This window comes from Pagrus major, chromosome 23 (assembly GCF_040436345.1).
Source record: "Pagrus major chromosome 23, Pma_NU_1.0".
Classification (NCBI taxonomy): Eukaryota; Metazoa; Chordata; class Actinopteri; order Spariformes; family Sparidae; genus Pagrus; species Pagrus major.
The window spans coordinates 12,734,930-12,761,607 of NC_133237.1; the positions used below are offsets into that span (position 1 = coordinate 12,734,930).

A 26,678-nucleotide genomic window follows, 5' to 3' on the forward strand; every position below is an offset into this window, starting at 1 on the left:
GTGAGGGGAAACAGAGGAAGAAATCCACGTAGCCGTTCCTGCATCGTAACGGTCCGGCCGCGTAATGTCCTCAATGTGTACGTTTATTTAACGAAACGCTGCTATCAATTAAGCTGATAACGGTGTTCATAGTGGCGGGCTAACGCGGAATAACCCCACATTGGTCCTGTTTGCTGAAAGGGAGAAGGGCTAAAAATGGAGCTGGATGACGGGGTTGTGTACCAGGACGACCCGGGGACATCAGCGATGATGTCGGAGCGGGTGTCGGGCCTGGCCAACTCCATCTACCGCGAGTTCGAGCGGCTCATCGGCAAGTACGACGAGGACGTGGTGAAGGAGCTGATGCCGCTGGTCGTGGCCGTGCTGGAGAACCTGGACTCGGTGTTCGCGGAGAACCAGGAGCACGAAGTGGAGCTGGAGCTGCTGAAGGAGGACAACGAGCAGCTCATCACCCAGTACGAGCGGGAGAAGGCGCTGAGGAAGCACGCAGAGGAGGTGAGCTGAATGGAGGGGGGAGAAAAAAATAAATAAAAAGACAGCATCCTTTTTGTGGGTGAATGAAAGCAGCCCCAGGTGTTTTATCCTCCCAGCATCCCTGTGCGGTGACTTAACCGATACACGTGGCCCGGGCAGCATCCCGCCCGTCCTGCCATGGTGCTTAATGGGGATGTAAACAAGGCAGTGTCATGGCTAACGTCAGGCTGAAATGGCTCCCTGTCTTTGTATGAGCTGTGTGTCTGGTCAGTGACATAACACTGCATCTGTAATCCTGGGACGGGAGCTCTCACTCACTGCCTCAACAGAGGCATCTTTCACACAGGCGAGACATCTTCACGAAACACACCTATACTCCCATCAGCTCGCCCATTGCATCAGATAGTGAAGTCACGTCTGAGCCCCGTGAGACCCTGACTGAAGGAACAGCAGGTGAAGTGACTCAGCATTTTGGGACATCACTGTAACAGGATTTAAAAGAAGATGGAGACAGACCAGCAGGCAGAGGGATGGCAGATTGACTTGTAGTAGGGCATATATAGAAGGCATAGGAAGTAATACATGTCAGAAAACATCCAACTACAGCTCTACTCAAAGTGTAGCTTATATATATATACACATATATAGGGTCCTACTACTTCACACCCTGCACCAGCGGTGGACCAAATATCAGGGCCGATATTCAGTGTTTTTTGATTATCGGTATCAGTGATTTTTTTCTGTCAGATTGCTGCAAAGTAATTTATAAATGTGTTACTCACACAATGTTCCACACGCAACAATATATAAATGGTAACACGTCACAATTAATAGCCTATAAACACTGAATATTCTGAGTCTGCAAAGTAACATGTAACTATTTATCAAATAAATGTAGTAGAGAGGAAGTAGCAGAAAAAGGGAATACTCAAGTAAAGGACCTCAAAATTGTACTTAAGAACAGTGCCTGAGTTAATAGTGTTTGAAGTTTTGACGCAAAGATTTGACATTTTTACTGCAAATAAATATCGGTCCTAAATATCTGTTTTCAGTCACCTTGATTTTCTAATAATCAGTATCGGCCCAGAAAAATCCATATCGGTCGACCCCTACCCTGCACTGACAGCAGGTCGTCATTTCCACCCTTCACCCATGACCAAAGCAGTTAAACCATATCTTCACCCTCTTGATCACTCACTCAATCAGATATATAAGCGGCAAACGCTTCACGGTGCGTTCAAGATACCCAGTATACTACAGTATAGGGATGCATGCTGAAATCAGCCGATAATGGCACCAAAATGAAATATCGCTGTCAGCCAAATATGAACATTTCTGACGGTATGACAAGCTGATATAATGACACTTTTTTTGCACACAACATGAACACCAGTGAATGTGTGCATTTTGAAAAAACATTGTATGTCTGCATCTGCCAGTGGGCCATCATGATAAAAGTAGCATCATAATTTGCTAATTTCAAAGATTTAAAGTTCTCGACTACAATTAGTTGGAAAAAAATTACTCTGTATCGATCAGTCAAAATGAGGTGGAAAAAATCGGAAAAATCCAGATGGATGAGGGGCTTGTGTCAAAAAAGATTTATCTTTAACGCAATATTGTGTTTTAATGGTGCAAATGGGAAAATTCATAGGGTTGATTGTGATTAGATAGATCATGATATTATTTAACAGCCAGCCCACACCTTTCAAACTCCATACTGTACCTACAGTTTATAACTCTCCGTCTGTCTTTTATAAATATGTAGTTTGTGAACCCAAGCTGAGATAATTATAGATTCAGACTTCAGAAAGCGCCTCCCGAGCCACTGAAGACATTATGCAACTGTTTTCACAGGCTGAGTTGTGCTCCTCATGACAAGTAAACTGACTTTGACCTGTAAAATCAGAGGAGTGGCTCTTTAAAGTAACAATAACATCGAGTCAGCATCTGCTGCTACGTTGAGTTAAGAAAATAGGAAACAAAGTGGTGCATTTTGTAGAAAAAGCTCACTTATTGCTTGATCAGACATTGCCAACAATAGTGAAACCCTGATGTGTGTGTGTGTAGTTGTGTCAGGGATCTTGTGTTTTGCTGGCAGTAATGCTTTGGATGTGTGAATGGGCTGCCTCCCGGCCTCTGCATTTTTCTATGAAGGGCAATGTGATGTGACTCAGACCTTATGTCCCAGCTTGCTTCTTTGACTCAGGCCATCAGCACGGCAGGGACACTCGCCCACTGTAGTGTCCTCCCTACACGCAATGACACTGAAGCCGTGTGACAACCAGGCACACAAACACTCATACACATGCAAACTGACAATACTAGTGTACCTTTCATTGTTATGGCAACATAAATGCACGTTTGTTCACATTGAATCAGTGTTTACGGGGTTGTCCTGGGAAAGACTCTTTGTCCACGCCCCTGCGGAGGAGGGAGCAGGGGAACGCCGAGCCTGTCAGAGAAGCAAAGTATTACTTCCAGGTCATGTGATCCTTTGTCAGAAACTAGCAGAAAGGGAACGTTCCCCAGCTTGCATTTCTCCCTTTTCTTTCCTTTTGGGTTTTGGGTTTTGGATTTAAGTGCCACCACCACCTTTCCAGGCTAGCGAAGGGTGTCACATTTCTTTTTAGGAGGCTGCTTTCACATGAGATGAACAGCTCAAGCTTTTCAAATGTATTTACTTTTTTTTCTTCTTTTACTGGCTGGATTGACAAGTGATTCTACAGACATGATAAAGATCCCATCATCCTGGCTGCTCTTTTATTATTGCAGCTGTGTTTCTTCTAATCTCTAATGTAATTTGAAGAAATAGACATAAATTAAGGAGTGCAAATAACTGATGCTATCTATGACTGTGGAAATAATTGATTCTGAGGCATCTAAACAGCTGTTCAGATCAATAAAACCCTTTTGCAGCCCCTCTCCGTTTTCCCATTGGATAGAAACACTGCATTTCCATTGTTGTCATTATCAATTATTTTCTTAAAACGATCAGATAATGTCATAAAATAGCAAAGAATGCCCATCACAGCTTTCCAGAGCCCAATGTGACATATTTAAATGCCTTGTTTTGTTCGGCCAACAGTGTAAACCCAATGACATTTAGCTCACTGTCAGAAAAGACGGAGAAAACAAGCAAATTTGGCTGAAATTGACTGTGGATGACTAATTATCTAAATTATTTGATTTTTTCTTTGCAAAACGGTTGTTGAACATATTAATTGGGCAGATCTGACTGAAAACCAAACAGCAGCCACTTCAAATCTGCAGCAATCAAAATGATACAGATGCAGAAGATTAATTTAATTTTGAGATAATTTGTCATTCGGTCTGAACATGAATACTTTCTCATTTTTCAGTCATATAGCGCAAAAAATAACTGACTGCATGTCTTTGACGTTGTACATCAAAGTACAGTAAGACTCGTGCATCCAGTGGAGGAAGGGCAGCCACATAAGGGCCTTGGCTTGCTCAGCTGGACAGGATGTGGACGCAGACACACACACACACACACACACACACACACACACAGACACACACTTTACTGCTCAGTGGTCCGCCCCGGAGGAAACTGGGAGGAACAGGAATTCCTGCATCTACCAATGAGTCAAGATCCTGTCCTAATCCTGATTCAGACATACAGTATTTTTACATCCATCATCATAGAAGGTTTACAAGTTATTTTTTCACAATGGCACACATATTCTGTTACTATGTAATAGACTGTGTGTGTAGGTCTGCAACTAATGATTCTTTTCATTATTGATTGATCTGAAGATGATTTTTTTTAAATCACTGAACACGTCTAACTGTGCAAAATATCAAAATACGTCATTCTACTAACACTTCTATTGTGTTGCATACAAGTAAAGAAAACATGACTGGTGCATTAATGGTTCCATTGGCTTAGTAGATACAGCATCTTTTTATCTCTGGTGAGACTTTGCTCGAGTTTTTATATTTTTTTCTTACTTGTCTTAGGAAATATGAAAAAAAAACAACAAAAAACCTCACATTATCACTTTAAACAGCATCAGACTATTTATGACTAAGCTTTGTGTGTGTCTTTTTGTGTGTGTGTCTCTGCGTCTCTGCTTTCCTGAGTAGAAGTTCATTGAGTTTGAGGACACTCATGAACAGGACAAGAAGGACCTGCAGAACCATGTGGACAGAATGGAGTCCCACTCCCGGCAGCTGGAACTCAAGATCAAGAATTACGCAGACCAGAGTAAGTACAAACACACACACACACTTACAATCACATGCACACATGTTCGCAAATATGTTACGACATTCTCACAGTCACTGTCCTCCATTGTGTGATGGAGAAACATCCATTCATTGATAAGAAAATTCAGTTATGTCCCAGAATGATTTGTTATTTATCAGTCTGTCCCCATGTACAAGACTAGTCTGTTCTCCCCTCCATCTTTTTACTCTCTTCCTCACTTGTTTGATGTCTCTCTTATGGCTTGTAATGCCGACTTTCTCTCTCTCTCTGCACACACACACACACACTTACACACTCACACACCCTTTCTCCCTCTTTGCGGGGGTAACAGTAATGGGATTATAGGATTTCTGTTATTCCCATCCTCCTAATGCGACAGTGCATTACCGCCCATCTTATTGGCGGATTAAGGAATGCAAAGTGATTGGCTCCCACGTTCTGTCTTGTTGGAAATAGTGGATGCACACAATGACCGGTCCAGTATCTGGTAGCAAAGTAACACAGCTGGTTAAAGTGAATCTGTCATTCACACGAAGCTGTGGGGGGGGACACCAACATGATTTTTTTCCATATCTCACTTTAACAGAATTTATTCTTGAAAATTCAATGTAAATAATTTGGTAATTTTCTTCCAGTATCAGCCTTAAATCACTATATTACCTGACTGGGGAAAAAGGAGAGTGTACAAGCAGCCTGTCAGTTGGTTCAGTCAACCCTCTGCCACCCCCACTGAACAGTAAATCATTCATTCATTACTGTTTGTTGCAGCGCCTGAGCTGGTTGTTCCCTGAGGCATTTAGGACAGAGTTCACAGCTATTGTGGAGTTGATCAAGCTACAATTGGTAGCAGGTAACAATAGCACAGCTCAGATTATTTAAACTCTTCCTCTGCTCTTGTCTTGGCTCTATTTCACAGTACTAAAAAGACTCTTTAGTTTATTTGTTGGTGGTCCCATTAGAGACACTAGAAATCAAGGTTGGCCCAATAATAGAATAGAATAGAATATTTATTATATATATTATATTTATTGATCCCAGACTGGGAAATTCTGACAATAACACAGTTAGTTTCATCCCTCTGCCACTAGTGAACCGACTCATGATGTGTTTCTTGTATGTGAGCTCTTTAAGATATTTTTAGTCCAATACATATACAACATATTCTCATGATGTCAAGAAAGGAAATATTTTTACACCTATTTTTTCTCATTAAACTTAAAAATGCAGTCTAACATCTTCTGATTTTAAGCTTCTCTAAGACTAGCTTAACTAGCCTAAACTCATCACTTCATCCAAACAAAATAAAACTCACCAAAATCATCTTACTTTGTCTTGACAATGTTCCAACAACCACTAACTCTATTTTGGTTGAAACAAACCCCTAACTCATCAAGTTAAATGTGAAAATATTCTCACTCTATGCGCTGTTTTTCCTAGCTTCCTCTCCCTGCCATTGCTGGCCTCCTCTTACTAGTAGGTTAGCTCGTTGAACGAGAGTGTGTCACTGAGCACCGACTCTCACCAACTCTTCAGAGGCAGTCAAAAAATTACATATTTTCCACGGTGTTGTTTTGTGTCACATATCCTGTTAGGGGAAGAAAGCTATTGTTTGTTTTCAGGGTTTAACTTTCAATCGATAATCTTAATGTTCAGCAGCACATTAATCTTCTCCACACAGTGATTTGTCAAACATCACTAAAATGAACACACAGGAGGGATTACTTCCCACTTCAGCCCTCTCCCCTGTATAAAGCCTCTCTCACTTCACAGCATTACATGTCTACATGGATTTGATGAGTCATGATAGCAGAGTGATATCCCTCTATGATGTCAAAACACACATAGGCCAGACGTCATCATACATGATGCAGGAGCTTTAGCTGCTGTAATTGAATCTATCCAGGCTTCATTCTGTCTGTCGCAGTAGCTCTCTATGTGGCTCAGCCTAGACCTGACGCACTAATAGGGGATTAGGTGTTTTTGTCACTTCATAAGTCGGCGCAACACTGAAACCCATTTGACTGAGATTACCCCCTCTGCCTATGCAAGTGGAGGGACATGCGCACTCTTTCATGGACTACAACGAAGGTCTAAAAGTTTTAAAGCAATTTTTAACATTTGGGGCCATTTTTACCAGCAGCTGGTTAGCATAGCTCTGTGTAAAGACTGAAAACGGAGGAAACCAGCAACTCCAAAACTCACTATTTGACATATAAATGTTTCATCTCATTTGTTTTATCTGCAGAAAAATCAGTCAGAGTGTGAAGACGTTGATTTGCTGTTTTGCGGGGGGTTATGAGCTGACAATTGCTCTGGGCAGGTGTAACCTGCAGAGGTTCCAGGAAGTTACAGCTTAGTCTGGAACATTACCTCCATAAAACAGCAAATTTAATGTTTTTACACATTCGATTTCTGTACAGTTGTTAGATATAATTACTGAGCTTTAAAGGTGCTGGTAGGAAGATTTTATCACCTTTGGACGGAGTCAGGCTTGCTGTTTCCCTCTGTTTCAAGTGTTTATGCTCTTACCTTTTGCAAGAAAACAAATAAGTATAGAAGCATATTTTGCTTTCTGTCTTGAATTATTATCATGTACAGCAATAGCTGCGCTACAGAGGCATTGTTTTATTTTAAGATTTTAAATTTGTCATGCCCAGTTTTTTAAATTTTTTAAATGTTATTATCATTTTACTAACAGTTCATAGACAGAATGTGATCCTTGTCTTGTGCCTCTGTAAACTGACTACCTGAAACTGAGCTGTGTTGTGTTCTGTTTCAGTCGGCAGGCTAGAAGAACGTGAACTAGAGCTCAAGAAGGAATACAACTCCCTCCACCAGCGACACACAGAGGTAAGGGGGAGAGGAAGGATGGGGGGGGAAGGAGGGAAGAAAGGAAGGAAAATGTTGAGTTGTAATCATTAAGGACATTCATGACAAGATCTGGTTCTTTGTTTTGACTTCCGCAGATGATCCATAATTATATGGAGCATGTAGAGAGGATCAAAATGCAGCAGATTAGCGAGACTTCAGAGTCGAGCGCGGTCGGCCGAGTCAGGTAAGACCACAGCAGATGAGTTTGTGTTAATGTTGCGTTCATGTCACGTGGGATGAATAGTTGGAAAGATCCTGTGTTTACAAATTCATGTTATCAAGATGGTTTCACCATACAACACCATATTCATTAAATTTATATTTTATTACAACAGCAGACTTTGGCTGATGTGGTGCGTTCGTACATGTTTTGTTTAAAGACGCTTTTGTATTGCTAAGTGCCAAGACGGACATATTGGAGCTTTCAGAAAAATCTTTATATCCCAGTCGTAGTTATTTGGATGTGGACATGATAGTGTTGTAGTATTCAAGATCGGTCTTGGTCTCAAGACCATTTTTTGAGGTTCTTGGTCTTGTCTTGGAATCGAGGGCATTTTTACTCGGTCTTGTCTCGGTCTCGGACTGGGCGGCCTCGGGTTTTTTGAACGAGACCGGTCAAGACCACCGCTGATAGGCTTTTTGTCCATGCCTTACTGATAAGAGTGAAAAAGGACCCTCTCAAAAACAGCTAATAACTTCAAATCATTGGTAGTGTAAAGATTTCCCCCAGAGAGTGACTGACACGCCCCCCTGCACACTTAAATAAAAAGAAAACTCCCATTTTGATGTTTTGTTATGATTTCCCTTTGATATATATGGTCTTAGTCTTGTCTCGGTCTCGACCTCTAAAAGTCTTGGTCTTGTCTCGTTCTCGACCTCCAAATGTCTTGGCCTGGTCTCGGTACTCTCTGGTCTCAGTTGGTGCGGTCTTGACTACAACACTAGGACATGAGAGCTATCTACAAGTTGGAAATTCATAATTACGATAACTCCAAGGTGACAACCCCCTCAGAAGCAATTCTGTATTTCATGATCCACAAAACTTTGATCAAACCAGTTAGGCCTGCAACTAACGATTAATCAATCAATCTGCTAATTATTTTTTCTTTTTTACAATTAATCGTTAAGTCATAAAATTGTGAAAAACAATCTTTTTTTGTTGTCCGTCCAGGAGAGAGCGGCCTCTTTCTTTGGGGATCTTTCCTCCATCTGGTGGGGTGTCTTTGCTGACACCAGACCCCCAGGTCAGGGCAGAGACAATGGGACCAGAGGGCTGGAGGTTCACTGACCCAGCACAACCACGGTCAAACACTAGCCTCAAGGTATGTGTGTGTGTGTGTGTGGATGGCACCTCCTTGACACTCAGACATGCAGTGTTGCATAGTGAAGGAAAAATAATGCCACATCTTGTAAGTCTAGACCCAAAAACCAAACAAACTTAGCTTTCCTGTGTCCTACTCCTGTCCTTATTCTTTTCAGATAAATTCTGATCGTCCGGTCTGAATTATGTCCATCTCAAACAGTTAAAGAACGTTGTGTTATCTGATCGCGTCATTAATCTTTTTCACGTGCTCCAAATTATTTGGAACCTGAAACTACCTGAACACTCGCACTGCTGAAGTTGTTTGATCAAAACGAGTGTCAACAGTAGAGAAACTTAAAAAAATACATCAAAAATGGAGAATCATATGATCGCTTTAATCCCATTTGCTGGCTGCGTTTCCAGCCCTCCTGCCATCACTAGAAGATAGAGGAGTTTTGGCTTTGGATTAGCATTTAAAAATAGAGAGCCTTTGATAAGGCTCGGGCGTGTAGGCAAATTTTAGTAGGCATCTGACAAGGCCATCTCTGTTTTCAGACATCCTCCTCTTTGGCCATTGATGAATATGCAAACGTGTCTGTTCCCCCGGTGCAGCAGTCAGAGGAGATCATTAAATGCATCTCGTGAATATTCATCATAGCAACGATATTCTATTTGGTTTATCATATGATGTGATTTTTCAGTGATTTCAATACCACTGATTTAAATCCTACTGGCAACACAAGTCCTTCCTCTCACATGAACATTATAATGATTATGTTCTGTATGTTTTCTCTGCAAAACAGTGACAGGTACTCCAAATGATTTGATGTGTGGGTTCTGTTTCATCTGTGGCAATGAGGACCCGGAGGGTGGCAATGTTAATTCATCCTACTGCTGCGTTTTTGTTAAAACTGGGACATCAGCTCTGTGGTGCGATGCATGATGGGAGTGATGCGGCTGTATGGCTCGCAGCCAGTCACCGAGGGAGAAAAGGGCTTGCTGGAATGTGATTGGTTCTTATGTAATCGGTGCTACAGGACGGTTATTGTTGAGCCACGGCCTTTCAAACACGAGCGGCTTTGATAGGCAGACAGGCTCTCAGAGTAAAACAGAGACGTCATATTTATTTATGGGAGTGGGAGGCGTTTCGAGTGAAAAGGAGCGGCAGGTTGATGACTGCATCCGCCTGCATGTCAGCCATGATCGAAACCTCATCTACAATATGAGTCATATAATCAAGACCATTCCATTGCCTTGAAAACTGGCTTAATTATACTTTGGTAATCACTGCTCTCTGTTTAATTCAAAGTGACCTTTGCAAAGCAATGCCACTTAAAGGGAACTCCACCGATTTTACACATCAATCTCTGTTTGCAGGTCAGGAGTAGATTATAACTGTGTCTGTGACGTGAGCTGTATAAAGCCTGTGGTGACTGTGAAGACAAAAATCTGAGTGAAGTTTGAAAGAATGGAGCTTACCAGACTTAGGCTAGCAGCTTGAGGCTACATACGCCACTACTAGCATAATAACACAACCAAATCGGTGGCTGAACTGTCAGCAGTTCAGGTGCATTGTGGGTAATGAAGGCTTTAGATAAAGATATAGAAGAAGAAGACTGTATCTTGGGTTCTGCTGCATCTATTCAGTCAGTCTGACAAATTCATAGAAGTGTAATGCTAAATCGGTGGATTAGTCTTTTAAACAAATCAAAGTAGAACTGGTACAATACTTTAAAGGGGAATAATACTTAAAAACATCATAAATATTTGTAATTTTCACAATTTATTAATATTCTTACTTCTTTATTAAGTGAAAAGTATACAAATGCAAAGACTTGCTCTGATTTCTCCAGTTCATATCAGCCCAAGTACATCTTGAAAGGTATTTTGACTGTAAACTGGACTATAGAAACCATTTGGTTGGAGCAGCAACTATTGATTACGGTCAGTGAACAGTGAAAAATACTTGTCATGCACAATATATCCTATATTGGGAATTTTATATAATCTGCTATTTATCGGTTTCAGAAATTATAGCTGATAAATAGAGCCAATTTATGATTTATACGAAGACAAATTGCTTTAACTACCCTACACGTGCAGTATCTACACACTCTGATACAGTAAGTGGTGGTACGCACCTTTTAAGTTGGTTTGTGATCCTCAAATATGCACAGAAAGAGAAGAAGAATAAGTACACTGTGTTCATGCTTATGACGCCAAACTGCTGCTTCTAGGTAGAGAACCAAACAGGTCATTGCCGGTGCGAGCAGACATTTTAGCCTTTCTTACAGGTTAATCAACCTCCTAAAACACAAAAATGTGCAATTATCGTCTGTCTTACTGGTATTGGCCATGAGAAGTAGGTCATTTTCAGTTATCGGTGTTGGCTGAAAATATTCATATTATGCATCCCTGAAAAATACCCATCAAAATCTCTTACTGCCCGACATGACATCATCAGATATCTTATTTTGTCTGACAAACAGTCCAAAATCCAAACACATTCAGTTTACTATCACAAACAAAGGAAAGCAGCAAATCTCCACAATTGAGAAGCTGGAACTGCAGATTTTGGATGATGTTTGCTTGAATAATGACTGAAACTCTGAACCAGTTATCAAAGCGGCTGCAGATTATTATTTATTTTGTCAGTAGACTCATCACTTAAACAACTGACTGACTCTAGTAAACTACAGGCTACGATAGGACCCACGTGCGTGTGCACACACAGGCTTATTTATATCTGCACACTGTCACATACAATAGCACTTTTCCATTTCACAGACATGCACACTTTGGGGTGTATGCATTTCTGCTGAACTGCTTCTTCACATGTGAGCTTCATTCTTACTCTCCCCTCCCCTCACAAGCAGTTGGACTTTGTCGACCCCCCGAAGGAAAGGGAGGGTAAGAGTGCGCAGGACTCTACTTGGGGGAATTCACTGGCAGACGACTGCAAGGTAGTTGAATGAGTGGTGGCTGGCGGCTCTGCGGCAGCAGCACGCCTGCACTGGCTGTGGACTGCACAGTGTTTGTGTTTGCGTGTGTGTGGGCTTCAGTAGTCTCCTCCACTATGCTGTTTCATCTTCAAAAGCATCGCCTCTCACATCACCAGGCCACCTGTGCTAGACGGTGCTACATGCAACCATGTCCTGTGTCTTTCAAAATCTAAGTGCACACAGCAATCAGCTAATTGGATAATTATTCATCTTTTACAATCAGTAACAGCGTGGTTGCATCTGGCCTCTAATTTGTTTGTTTCTCTTCAGTTTGAATGCATGAGTTTTATATTTCACATGCTTTTTGCGTCATTCATGCAGATCGTCAACATAACAATAACATTTATGATCATCCATTGTACAATAACATTCATTAAATAGTATCCTGTGTTTTAATGCTGTAGTTGTGTAACAATAGATGCAATGTCCAGTAGGCTGTTTAGTTTTCTTTAAACTTTTTAGTTTTTGGATCTTTTGTGGGTATGTGTTGTGTACTAGAGGTAGAATGGCAGCTCCCATTGTGGCCATGTTTAATTTCCCTTGATGTTGTGTGAAGCCCCCTCCCTGCAGTCCGTGTAGCTGTGTGTGGACTTCAGTGTCTGTGTTTGTGTGCTAGCTCTGTGTGGCTCATGTGTCTTTTTGGTGTTAATTAAAAGTATTTCTCTTTAGATTCCCTGAGTTCCAATTTCACAATTAACAGTACCTTAGTAGTTCAGATTGTTTTGTTTAAGGTGATCAGAGTTAGATTTTCACTTTGAGACAATTACTTTACCCTTATCTGAGAGAAATTGTGTTTTCTGTTACACTGCATGTGTGTCGCGTATGTAGTGAACTCTCTAGTGTGTGATTAGCACATTCAGCCTGTCAGATTGTGAACTGTGTTGTCATGCTGTTGTTTTCTTTGTGGTCCCGATGTTTTCTGTGCGTTTTCCTTTTTTCTGTTGAAGCCCCCGGTTCATTTAAGCTCTGCCTTTCATTTTGACCCTTGATTTTAAATGTAATTATTGTTATAAGTGAGACACTTTTAATTACAGGACGAGTTGTCGGACTTCACCGGCTCCAAGTCGGCCACACCGATGTCCACCACGGCCTCGGACATGGAGAGGGAAGATGGGAACAGTAAGAGCACGGAGGTGCAGGCTGCCCCTGGGACTAGATCCATATCAGTGGGTAGGGTCAAATATCATGAAACCGGCACTTGTTACAGAATGATTTAATAATCATTCATTAGGTCATGCATCTCTCTTTGGCACAATGTTTTGTTACACAGTGTTTATATGCTGTAGAGGAGTTCTCGAAAAAAATTGTGTTCATATGCTGTTTCCTATGCAGGTTTACCTGAAAATGAAGAGAGCTCAGATGTGCAGGACATCATCGAGTCCACCCCTGAGCTGGACATGGATCCCATTGGATACAGGCCATGCAGGTAGCACAAAGAACATGCTGTCGGGCCACTTTTAAACATAGTTTAAACAGGTAGCATTACATCGCCTCCTGGTTTTGTGACTCTTTCAGTACACCTACTAAAGGCATCGAGAACATGGCATTCGACCGCAACACAGAGTCTCTGTTTGAAGAGCTTTCGTCTGCGGGCACTGGGCTCATAGGGGATGTGGATGAAGGGGCCGACCTACTGGGTGAGTAAAAACTTCTTCTTCATCATGTCAAATCCTCTGAATACATTGATCTGCCTAGTGTTGTTTGGAATGTTTTGATTCTATTATGAACTGAAGTGATTAAGTTAAATAACAAACAAACAAACAAACGACTGACATGTCTTTTCCTTGATGGGTTTTGTAAAAGTTTCCAATGTTTTGCATGTTGTGTGAAGACAAAGCATATAAATGATTTGTGACAATTATACCATGGCCATGGGAAATACTCGTTTGTAATTGTCAGGAGTCTGTTAAAATTGAGGCATCTTAACTGTGGTGCAGGAGTTTCACCACAGTTCTAATCAATTATGTAAAGTACATAAAAGTGAACCATGATGAATGGCGTTCTACAACTCAACTCAAAAATCAAACCTATACATCCTGACACAAACACACAACATATATCAACAGGTCTAAAAACCTAATAAACAGGTCAACGAAACATCAAACAAATAACTTAATGAAAGGAAATATTGAATCCCACCTCTTTTACACAAATATGTTTCCTCATAGTATGGAAAAACATTTATGACCTCTCAAGATAATAAACTCCATTACCAGAAGGTGGGAATTTCTCATGAGCTCAGCGCTGCTTCTCACTGTCGCTTTGACCCACTGATCTCACCTTGCCGAGAAAACTGCCTCCTGTCACCACCCACTTACGGTACATCCCTGTGCCTCAGGCTACCTTTACAGTGGAAGTTAATCAAAGTTACTACGTTAGTGCATTGAGCAACACCAAACTTATTTTGATCCCTCCCACATGTCACAGATGCCAACAAGTCTTGCCTTACAGCAACTCTGAGAATTGAGACCGCGGTTACATTTTTATGCTCTCTGTTGGGGGGCCTTTTTTAAATCGTGATGTCACGACGGTACGGGGCTCAGTCACATTTAGCAGCGGTACTGAAGATATTTAAACGTTTAAAAACACAGCCCATCTTGTTTTATTTTGTAAGTGGCCATGGTATAATAATGTGTTTGTTAATTTAGTCTGAGGTTTTGCTGATGTAGAAAATAATAGACTCTGTGGAGCAGACATGACCCTTTTTTATATTGTGGTGCTGAGATGATGTGCCTGTTGGACTCCATATTAACCCTGAATATTCTCTGTTTTACTTAATCTCCACTACTACTTGGCTAGCAGCTGATTCTGTGCTAGATTTAAATTCATTGTAACTCCCACTGTTTGCTGCAATGCTACACCACTTGCTTTGGTCCAGCTGTTATACGCAGTGTTAGCCATCTACCCATGTTAACATCACCTCTCTCTCTCCCGTGTCCCATCCTCTGGCTTTTGTCCATAATCCCAGTGGAGTACTCTGGTGTGTATGACCTCAAACCTTTCCTTGGTTAAACATTCTTCTGTGATGTCCCTACCTTTGACCTCTACTCATTAGTCACCTTTCTGCCATACCCGCCATCGCTGCAGCTCACAGCTTCTTCTTCATTACGTTTTATAACAGTTGACTTTTTGACAAAGTTTGGTGCATGAATGATGGAGTTCAATGCCTCCTTTGTTGGCCTAACTGTTCTTTTTACAGCTTGAACTATTGTTTTGGCCCTTGTATTTTCCTTCTCTGTACTGCTGCGACTGTCGTTTCTACTTAGCTTTAGAGGCCCAACAACATCTGTTGCTTGTGGAGCCAACAGCTACACGTTTAGCTCTGGCTCCGTCATCATTTTTGGTCATTCCACTGTCTCAAACTATATCCGCATTTCTTTCTCTCTCTCTCTCTCTTCCTTATTCTTTCCGCCTGACTTGGATTGCATGGTTATCTCAGACCTTAGTTTGATTGGTAAGACCCCACCCACTCTCTCCATCCTTCTCCTGTCAGTCATGTGACATGTGCTGTGGGTTTGTGTGTGTTATTGTAGTTTCTCGTGCTGTGAAACCAACAGTTAGAAATATCACAGTAGGAGATATTTCACTTCCTAAGTAGTTCCTTGTTGTATTTTATTGTAGTAAGAATAATCTCCAGTGAGTGATGCATCTTAATCAGTAGTGTTAATGTAGTTACTACTGAAGCTTTTTGTCAGAATGTTTTTTTTATGGACTAAAATTCTGATTTGAATCATGAATTCTGTTCAGGTATGGGCCGGGAAGTTGAAAATCTCATTCAAGAGAATTCACAACTGCTTGAGACAAAGTAAGTGATAACAAAATGTCTTCTACTGCCATGACTTTGATATTTGATTTCTTAACCATTCAATACCTGTCAAGTGAATAACCTCAGCATCGGCGCCCAATATATCGGATCGGATCGTTACCAGTATATTTTTGTAGAATATATACGTGAGACGTTTATTTTGCAACGATCCCTCAAATGAGGTTATCGAACAGTATATTTTACAGTTGAACAATAAACTTTATTGTCCAAAATTACATCTGTGCACTGAAACAATAAACTTAACCGGTAATTAGATAGCAATAAATCACCCCAAGAGTCTTGTTCTGCCTCACGTTCAGTAAAAACGATTTTCGTTTCGGACCTATTAGACATAGACACCGATATCGACATATGTGTGATAGGCCAATATCAGCAACTGATATCAGTCAGGTAAGTATAAGTATACAAGTATACTAAAATGTCCTCGTTCCTGTCTGTGCAGGAATGCTCTGAACGTGGTGAATAAAGACTTGATACTGAAGGTGGACGAGTTGACTTGTGAGAAGGAGATGCTGCAGGGGGAGCTGGAGGCTGTGCTGCAGGCCAAGACCAAGCTGGAGGACAAGTTCAAAGAGCTGGAGGAGGATCTTAAAAAGTAAGTCAACAGTCATAGCAGGGATCAGTTTCTTACTACTGTTGCAAAATGAAAAATAACAAGAGAACTTAGCACCATGATGATGAATGCTCTTTTCCAGAGTGCGACTTGAGGTGGAGGATGTGAAACAGAAATCTAAAGATGAAGAAGATGTGAGTTCTTTTGCTCACAGAATATAAACATACACATAACATGCTCGTCCTGTTTACGTGGAGATGTAACTCACTCCCATAATAACAAATGTAATGTATTGTTGTAATTGTGTGCTACCACAGAGCGATGTACCGACAGCCCAGAGGAAGCGCTTCACCAGGGTGGAAATGGCCCGAGTACTGATGGAAAGGAACCAGTACAAAGAGAGGCTGATGGAGCTGCAGGAAGCTGTGCGGTGGACAGAGATGATCAGGTACAGTCTCTCCGACTCGTACTCAATATTCAGCACCTAAGATGACAGAGCATCCAGTACTGTTTTGAACTGTATAATTATACTACATTGATAAAGTTGGATGATGTTGCTTCCGTCAAAAAGACTCAGTAACACAGCACAGTTACTTCCTAATGATTCACACAATAAACAGACGCATACATCGGCATATCAACTTAACGGATTTCATCTTTAATGTAATGTTACCTACTTGTGTGTCTTCAAAACAGGTAACATGATTTCGTCTTGTACTTTTCTTTAGGGCCTCAAGAGAAAATCCAACACTCACAGAAAAGAAGAAATCCAGCATCTGGCAGTTGTAAGTCCTCCTAACTGTTACTGTCTATAAAAAACTGTCCGTCTGACTTTAGTTTTGAGAGCCTGCTGAGGTCAGTAGAGTCGGGTATCGATCTAATTTTTATCCATTCAGATTCTGCTTATGGATTCTGGTTCTTTTTTGATTTTTTGACTCCATCTCTGACACTGACACTGTTGTCATGTTAGCAGTGCATGCTTGTATCCAAACAAACTGACACTGTTGCATCGATGCATTAACATAGACAGATCCTGGCAGATATGTAGCCTTTATGTGCAATAACGAGGACCTCACGCCTTGAGGAACCGATAAGCAGAACCGAAATCCAATTTTTTCAATTTATTTTTTTGTTATGAGTACCCGATTCTTGTCATTTTGGATTCAGTTGTAATTTGGAACCGAATGTCGGTTTAGGACGATGCACGTAGTCCGAGTGATCTCCTGTGACATTTTCTCTCAAATATTCAAATATATCTTTTTTTCATCTTTTCCGGGATGTGCTGTTGAATTGGCAGCATTAGGTAAAGATGGTTTAATGAACCTTCTCCCAGCCAAACCTCTCTCTTTCCCTTCATTAACACAGAACTGCTCCCCCATTACAAACGGGTCCAACTTTGATGTGTCTCTATCCATGATACTTACTCTCCGTGCCGTGCATCAGTTGTTGTTATCACAAAGTGCTCAGACATGACTCTCCCTGTGCCCCCGGGCTTTCCTGTCTCCCGCCTGCTGTGTGCCTTTTTGATGTTTTCCCACTCTGTCTGCTCATAGGGAGCTAAACAGGGACAGAGCTTAAATACATGTACATGTGCTTTTTCTTTTTTGTTCAAAAGATTTTTCAACAGATTCAGTGGATGTGTAATGTTTGTTTTATCAGGCATATCTGAGTACGGTGAGAAAATATTGACAAAAAAAGTAGGCAGTAAGCTAGAACGAACTTTTAGCACAAATAGTCAGTGATGGGAAATGAAAACACATCACTTTAGACACATTAAAGTGAAATATGTTCACGTATTATAACAATGTTTTCTCTATATCTGATGCATGGAAGGTTCTATTGTACGAAAGCCGAAAAGTGCCATGCTTGCAATATTGTTATCTCAAGATCACAAGTTAATTATTTCATTATCTCGAGATGATAAAGCTCCTTTTCTCTTGATAACAGGTTATTTTAGCTTCTCGAGATAGCAGATAATCTATCATGAGAAAATGATTTCATAAGATTCGCAGCAGTGGACCAAGACCAACACACACTGCTCTGTGTGGTGGGTTTGTGGTGGGATTCAACGCAGACTGTGTGTTTTATGATCTTTCCTGTTTGTTGAAAGTGTTTTTCACCTCGAGATTTAATATGAGGGTAATTATCGGAAGGGCTTTGCTCACATACAGTGGTCAACTTAAAGCAGATGTCTTGGTGTCCAGTAAGCTACAACCAAAATAATTTTTCTTGGCATAGTGTTAAACAAAGTACCCACATTGCTGGATGTTTGAATGGTTGGATAATTTATTAAGTATGTGTATATAAATGAGTAAGACCAGTACAGTCTGATCCGTTGATCAATACTGGCTACTCCTTGATACATTTTGATATATTTGAGCTTAAAAAACTTGTAATGAGAGCAAACAAACCTTTGTTTTCTTGTGATGACAGGTGCATTATCTTTTTATATCTTTAGATTACAAAGTTTGTTTTTTCAAAATAGTAGAATGATTAACCTGTGATCTAAAGATAAAGGCCATTCTCGGCTCCCATACTATTATACAGTCGATATGGAAAGTACAAATAGTACCGAGCAGTACGATTCTGAAATAATGATTTAGACATGAAGACTTTTGATTTGCTTTTCTTCAACAGGTATATTTTTATATGTTTATTCAAACTTTTATTTACATTTAATGGTATAATTATGCATAATTTACATTTTCAACTTTTCAGATAAACTTTTCTGGGTATTGTTGTGTTTTGTTTTTAACACTGGTGAGACCTAAGTCTCAGCACTGATGAAGACTACCATGTAAAAACGTAAAACAATCTAACCTGGCACTTAAGATACTGTTGACATTTGGTGAGAAAGACGCAATTTTGTAAGTACTTAAACAGTATTGATATTCAGTCCAAGTTTATGTGTTAGGAAGTGCTCAGCTCTTCTACTACTCCCAGCATGCTTTGCGTCACTGTTACAGTAAATGTTGGTGATGGTTCCTTGGTTGTCCGGTTGGTTGGTGACCCCCATTCCTTGCTTTTTCCCTGCACTCCTGTCTGCTCTGTTTCCCCTCTTGGCTTTCTGTAACCTCGCCACCTGCAGCTTCAGCAGACTGTTTAGCTCCTCCTCCAGTTCCCCCGTCATAAAGAAGGTGGACCCCCAGTCCAACGTGAAGTACAACGCCCCCGGCAGCATGGTGAAGAGGAGTAGCACCTTCTCCCAGTTCCCCACAGAGAAGTCCAAGACTTTTGACTTCCTGAATGAAGAGTGAGTTACCTGAGTGGGAAAATGAAAACTGATACAAAGCCAAAAACCTTCAAAATAAATGATGAATTTGGACAATTTTTTTTCTAAAATAAGGTAAACAGTGCAGACATAATCTCTCTTTGCTCTTCTTGTAGTATGGACCAGTGCAGTTCACCATCGCGTAAAGAGCAGAAGAGAGCCCAGTACAGACAGGTGAAGGCCCACATGCAGAAGGAGGATGGACGAGTCACTGCACACGGCTGGAGCCTGCCCAGTAAATACAAGGTAGGAATCAATTAGCAGGAAGTATGTCTGTTTTTTCATTGGGTCAATGATAATGATCCAGAGTGTCATTATTTAGTTTGGTCTGTTCAGCTCTGCTGCACAGCATTCATTCAAACTGTCCACCAGGTGGAGCTCAACCTCATGAGACATACGGTGACATAATGCTAAAATGTTTGGTGCAGTTGTCCGCGTTCTGTTAATAACTAATGAATAGTTTGTTTACTCATGAATGAAGCTTGTTTTAGTTCATGTGTGCCTTAACGTATAAGCTGTATGTTCACGCTCATGCAAAAAACATGTCTTTTTTCTATGACATTAAGGTACACTTTATTTACATGTGTATCATGTGTCTGTACGCTCAGATTTGACTAGTTATGACTCCACCATGTTTTGCAATGGCTGATTCACAACGACTCCAAGATGTTTTTTGTAGACCCGATCGCTACTGTGTACAGAATGTTACAAAGAGATTTTGATTATGATCCTTTTTTTGGGTGACGATATGTTTTAAAAGTCTGTGTCCGGCTTACATTCTGACAGGTGGCAAACGGTGGACAGGTGGAGAACAAAATTAACCTACCTGTACCAGTATACCTGAGACCTCTGGATCAGAAAGATGCTTCTATGAAGGTAAATAAGTCACTTACTTACATACAAGCAGCATAATATGTGCCTTTTTTAATATTTGTGAAGAAAATAAGATATTTATGACGTGTTCTGTCTCCTAGCTGTGGTGTGCGGCAGGGGTCAACCTGTCTGGGGGAAGGGCCGCACTCACATCAGAGCTCGCTAAGCAGATAAAGGGTTCTCAGAGTAGCCTGGACCAGTTGGAGCAAGAGAGTAAGGTAAGACCAAGTCATTAAAAGAAGAGGCTGTGGCTATCCTGTCCATAAAGTTCGTCAAATGTAAGTTTAAATTCTGTCAAGACTGTCGGCTGATTTTGTGTTGTTCCAAAGGATGTGGAGAAAGGGGACCAGGAGAAGGAATTGGTAGCTCAGGACGAGATTTCCAGTAGGGTTTGGGTGTGCACTAGCACCCACTCCTCCACCAAGGTTATGGTGCTGGACGCCAGTCAGCCCTCTGACCTGCTCGACAGCTTCTACGCCTGCAACACCCACGTGGTCTGCATAGCCAGTGTGCCAGGTAGGCTGAGTTCTCACATTGTTTTGAGTTTCTGTGTCTTTGTCATCTATGACTGAATAATTACATGTTTTATTCTATCAGCACTGAGGTTTGACTGTCACATTTATGATGTTTTTCAGGTGCGTTGGAGTCCGATTTTCCCGCAGGTGAGGAGGTACCACAAGATCCGGAGGCAAGCCAAGGTGACGGGGTGTCACTGGCAGGCAGCGTCGCCAGTGTGGGCTCCACAGGCAGCGATGGTGCCATGGCAGCGGAGGGGACCACCGCCATCCCCCAGACGGCCAGCGCAGGTTGCACAGACCAGCCGGCTGAGCACAGCGGCATCTCTGGCTCAGGTAGTTCTCGGATAGAGTACGACCTTTCTTGTGTTACAGCCAGACTGCTAGCATCAAACACAAGTGGGGTTACTTGATAACTAGTGACATAAATAGTGTAGGTTAATTTACCTTCTCGTTGACCCTGTGATGCCCACAGTTGAGATGTCCAGAGAGACCAGTCCATTAGAAGATGGTGTTCCTACGGCGGAAGAGGCAACAGAAGCTACGGAGGCTAACGCTGGAGTAGGCGAAGATGGACAGGAAGACCAGGGAGCAGATTCAAACCAGCCGGGGATCTACACGGAGCATGTGTTCACCGACCCGCTGGGGGTGGGACCTACTGACTCCCCTCTTTCTGACACACAGAGGTGAGTTATAATGGTCTGCAGTACAAACACCCTCAAATACCTAAATTAGCCACAGTTGTGAAAAGTTGGAAGTTAAAAGGTCAAATACTTTTAATACGATTACATTCTAAAAGTGTTGTTATCTAATATATGTCTCCTCCTAGGCACTACAAAATCAAAGCATCAGGATGTTTAGCTCACAGAGGAAATGTTCTTATGAACAACCCTGTCAACATTGATATATAAATAATATTTATAAGTGTATTTTGTCAATGTTACATTTGTTAAACTGATGAATCTTCTGCCTCCTGTGATCCAGGGGCTCCGGGCAGGACGGTGTGACGTCTTTGCCAGAAGACTCAGACCTGTCAGAAGGGGAAGTCCTGAGGATGAGCAGTGCCCTCCCCACCATGTGGCTGGGCGCCCAGAACGGATGGTGAGCAGGACAACGGCCACTAGATGGCGCTATTAGTGCACAACAAATAGTATAATACAAATAGAGGTGATGAAAGTGATGTTTGCGTTGGTGTGGGCATTTACTGCAGTCTTAAATTGTTTACTGAAGATGTTTATGGAATCAAGCCTGTTTCAAGCCAATAATGGTTTTGTTGCTGTCACACAACTCTCATTATGAGCTTTATCCATCCAGCTATACTTTAAACGGCTCTATATTTCTCATTTAGTTTGAAATCCACTCCACATAAGCCAGTGTTACACTCTGATCTGCCTCTCTTCATCTCACTGTCTCTCCCTTCTCAAGTCTGTATGTCCACTCGTCTGTGGCTCGATGGAGGAAGTGTCTCCATGCCATCAAGCTGAAAGACTCCATCCTCAGCATAGTGTGAGTACAAAGTCAGAACCAGAATTAGAGCCAGATTTCTTTCCATGTAAGTTTTACACGTACAAGGACTTAGGGTTAGGGTTAGTATAACAATAAGCATATTAAGAGAAAACAAAGAAATATTAACCAAGTATGGCAAAAGTCAAGAAACATAGATTAAAAAAGAGAAAAAAGAACAATAAGAAATATGAAAAAAGATTATTAAAATATGCACAGTGTATCTTTTTTTAAATGAGAGAGCTATACTGTTTATGCAGGATTGACATAGAGAAGATTTTGACAAAAGACTGTGCAATAGTTCCCAATATGAAGTTTAAAGAATATGTATCTCTTGCTCCAGGCACGTCAAAGGGAGAGTCCTTGTAGCTTTGGCTGATGGGACATTAGCAATTTTCCACAGAGGCATTGGTAAGTCTGTGAGTTAGTGCTGTTTCTGTTTGAAAAGTTACTTTAACAGTTTTTTGGAATATTTGAAATTATTTTTGTCAAAGATCATCAGTTGTCAAGTCTTTGTTTCTCCTAAGCAGACGGTCAGTGGGATTTAACTAACTACCACCTGTTGGATCTGGGCCGGCCCCACCACTCCATCCGCTGTATGACAGTAGTCCATGATAAGGTGTGGTGCGGCTACAGGAACAAGATCTACGTCATCCAACCGAAGGCCATGAGGATAGAGGTACAGCTTTGACTTTATTTAATAAATTATTTTTCATTGTTGTATAACCGGAACCTCCGATCAACATTTCCACCACATTCTAACATCACATTATCTCACTGTGTCATGTCCGAGCAGAAGTCATTTGACGCTCATCCTCGCAAGGAGAGTCAGGTGCGGCAGCTGGCCTGGGTTGGAGACGGTATCTGGGTGTCCATCCGACTGGATTCCACTCTACGCTTGTTTCACGCACACACCTACCAGCACCTCCAGGACGTGGACATTGAGCCCTACGTCAGCAAGATGTTGGGTATGCATGCTTTTCCCAAATCCTTATTCCAAATCTAAGCTGTCTAGTTTCATGAAAGTTTGAAAGCAGCGTCTGTATATTTCAGGTAGATACTGAGCTCCATTTTCCAGGTCATTTGCACATGGATTGAAACAACAAACAAGTGTGTGTTCTGTGTGTGTTGCAGGTACGGGTAAACTGGGCTTCTCGTTTGTGAGAATCACAGCTCTGATGATTTCCTGCAGCCGCCTGTGGGTGGGGACAGGAAACGGCGTCATCATCTCCATCCCACTGTCTGAAGGTACCACAACCAAATAAAAAATGTTCCGTCTGATTTTGAGTCAAGATTTTTTTATGTTCATTGGTTTTACAAATGCGTCATCGTTTCGTCAATAGCTTTTATTCATTTCTTTCTCTCTTACTCAGCAGCCAACAAGACAACGGGAATAGTGCCAAATCGGCCCGGCAGCGCCGTCCGGGTTTACGGTGATGACAGTTCAGACGGTGCCATGTCAGGCAGCTCCGTGCCATACTGCTCCATGGCCCACGCCCAGCTGTGTTTCCATGGACATCGAGACGCTGTCAAGTTTTTTGCCACCGTGCCAGGTGAGCAACAAGTGCAGGCGAACTGTGGGGTCAAGTGGCAGAAACACAAGATACCACTAACAAACTGTTTTTATTATTTTTCTCTGCTTCTCATTACTGTAAACACAAACTCTTGACTTATCGTCACAGGTCAGGCGATGCCCCCTCCAGGTACTGCAGATTCAGGCTCTGATGACCCTCCATCTGAATCCTCCGACACAGTGACCTCAGAGCCCAAAACATACCTGGTCATGAGCGGAGGGGAAGGCTACATTGACTTCAGAATGGGTGAGTACATCACACCGCTGGCACTATTGTCGAAGCATAGACGGTGCAAAATGTATTCCTCACTGTGACCCACCTGGTAAGCTGTTTGTTTGACTCGTCTTCTTCCTCCTCAGGTGATGAAGGCGGCGAGTTGGACGGTTTATCAGAGCCAACAGCCGGCCAGCAGACAGCACCGACCAAGGCTGAGCGGAGCCACCTCATCGTCTGGCAGGTCACAACCTCTCATGATTGAAAAAAAAAACAAAACGGACTGTTGTGTCGACGCCAGGGCCGTCCAGCAACCCCCGCATGCCCCTCTCGAAGTTTTTAATTTGATATTACTGATTGTTCTTAATGCCTGAGTAGTCGACTACTTTGTAAAAAAACAAAAAAACAATTATTTTTAGTCCATGTTTTGTACAGTTTATTCTTTATGAATTTGAAATAGATGAGGTCTATGTTAACTTAAAGAATCCGTCCAAGGTCCAGGTGTTCCCTTCTGTCGGGCTGCATGTTGGAAAAGCTGGCGCACACAGGAAGTAGACGACTAAAGTCTGATCAGGTAACGTGTGGACGCTGTTTGTCTCCCAGATGTTTTAAAAAAGGGTTTCGATGTGAAGGATTGAAAGGGAAAAAGTGCTTGAAGCATTTAAAAAAGGAGCAGGAAAGTTTTAAGTTGAACTGAAGTATATTTTATATATACACATTTGTAAACCACATATCTGTACGTGTGTGAGCATCAGGTGTGTGTAGGCATTCACTGTGTTGAGCATTTTGTATTTTCTTTACCATTAGGGCCAGATAACAAAACATGAAACCTACAATCCAAAATGTATAGGAAACCTCAGAAGGTTTAATTGTTTGAATGTGTTTTCCTGAAGCTGATTACTCCACTGTTGTGTCTGATTAATAGAAAAGCAGCTTGCACGCACCGGTGGTAAATTAAATGTGCTTTAACTCAGCGAAAAGCTTTTAGGATGAAACGTTGCTCGAGAAAAGGTCTTATTAATACTGAATGACACCGAGCCCCGTTGGACACGTTTATATTTTGTGATATGAATAATCTCTTAGCAGTTTGGGTACTTTAAGGTTTCCTGTGACTAGAAGAACCAGTTTACTATCCAGTACTGTAGGTTAGCATTAGCCTGCATGGGGAAATCCCGTATCCTCGTCCATGTGTGCGTGACCGCTCAGACGTTTTACAGCTAAACCCCATCGTGCCACCCCAGACGTGGCGCTTCCTGTCTGCTTCAGCTCATTGGCACTTTAAAAATGTTACACGCAAGTCGGGAGGTTTTGGAGGAACACCCACGGTAACGTACGCTACACTGCTGTGTGCTAGTCGTGTGAAGGGAACAAAATGTACAAACCCAGTAACCAAAGGACGAAAGAAGAAGCACCGTGAAACTATTTTGTTGTTTTGCAACGTTAAACGTCTCGTGAGTCTTATAATTTGAGGGTATACGTGTGCATTTTCAGGATGACGTCTTACTGGGAAATAAGCTTGAATAAGGGAATCTGACTAAAAATAACAATAATGTGTGGCTGTCTCCACTAAAGAGAATCTCTCCTGATTGCTTCATCATTCCTTGTTTGGTTGTTACAAATACATTCTAGATAAATAAGGTCTAAAAGGCAATTATTGTCAGTATTTTTTGTTATTTTGGCCTTCGTGCTTGTTTTTTTATATTGAAGTGTGAGACACTTTTGTTAAGTACTGACTGCTTGGATGATGACTATAACACAATAGCAGAAAATGAATAATAGGCAGGTGTTTTAATTTGTTTTTATATCACAAAAGTAAGGCCACGATTGGTCTTCAGTCCATTTCAAAACTAGTAACTTTATATTGTGTTTTTTGCCATTCCAGTATTTATTTCCGTTGTTATCGAGCCGATCTCGGTTCAGAATGTAACTTTCTACATGAGCAAAATATAACGGGAGGCTATTATAGTCCAATGAGTTTACGTGATTGTTAATAATGGTTAAATAAAAAGACATTGATGTAATCATGTTGGAAATTTTTGACAAACCATGCGATCAAAAGTGTGCAAACAATAACTTGGTGGTTTTTGGACAACAACACATTCATGTACTAAGCTATGCATGTTTTTTTAAGAGAACACTGCTATGTTTTCAGCTGAATCTCTGTTTATTGCCACCGTTTTGGGTGGGGTGGATGTCTATACGTGCGTCTGTGTGTACAGTACATGTGTACATGTAGGAGTTTGAACGCAAGACACATTTGTCAGTGTGTGTTTGGTTTTTTGCAAATGTGCGGTGTATGTGTGCCCACTGTGTGTCCATCTGTAATACCCCCAGAGATCGGCCACATTTACCCGTTGTACCGGGTGTGTCTGGACGCCATGACGGCGCTCCCTCCTGGTCAATGTTTGCTAAAACAGCATCATAGCCTTATTTTTAACAATCTATTAAACTCAGTTTCATGGAGAA

At 41.5% G+C, this 26,678-nt stretch overlaps 1 protein-coding gene across 6 annotated transcripts; it reads left to right on the plus strand.

Moving 5' to 3' along the window:
- The first annotated feature begins 45 nt into the window (after positions 1-45).
- Positions 46-26,678, plus strand: spag9a (sperm associated antigen 9a). Of its 6 annotated transcripts, none has more exons than XM_073493796.1 (30): positions 46-495; positions 4,585-4,705; positions 7,488-7,558; positions 7,675-7,763; positions 8,751-8,901; positions 11,759-11,845; positions 12,919-13,054; positions 13,217-13,310; positions 13,400-13,521; positions 15,632-15,689; positions 16,153-16,305; positions 16,406-16,457; positions 16,581-16,711; positions 16,992-17,048; positions 19,352-19,516; positions 19,651-19,780; positions 20,321-20,410; positions 20,509-20,625; positions 20,737-20,923; positions 21,043-21,258; positions 21,398-21,608; positions 21,907-22,023; positions 22,348-22,428; positions 22,769-22,836; positions 22,953-23,104; positions 23,222-23,393; positions 23,560-23,673; positions 23,799-23,978; positions 24,108-24,245; positions 24,359-26,678. In XM_073493796.1, the coding sequence occupies exons 1-30, from the start codon at positions 196-198 to the stop codon at positions 24,475-24,477; spliced, it is 3,879 nt and encodes a 1,292-aa protein (XP_073349897.1). In that variant the 5' UTR covers positions 46-195; the 3' UTR covers positions 24,478-26,678. The 6 variants fall into 6 exon arrangements, with proteins under 6 accessions (XP_073349897.1, XP_073349899.1, XP_073349898.1 ...); XM_073493798.1 differs by having other exon boundaries at positions 23,802-23,978; XM_073493797.1 differs by having other exon boundaries at positions 22,956-23,104.

What these genes read in the sequence shown, in the direction of transcription:
- spag9a (XM_073493796.1), top strand. Translation starts at nt 196, where the DNA reads ATGGAGCTGGATGACGGGGTTGTGTACCAGGACGACCCGGGGACATCA. An exon ending in TCACAACTGCTTGAGACAAA is followed by an intron (nt 15,690 to 16,152) that starts GTAAGTGATAAC and finishes CTGTCTGTGCAG; the next exon opens with GAATGCTCTGAACGTGGTGA. An exon ending in AATTTTCCACAGAGGCATTG is followed by an intron (nt 22,837 to 22,952) that starts GTAAGTCTGTGA and finishes GTTTCTCCTAAG; the next exon opens with CAGACGGTCAGTGGGATTTA.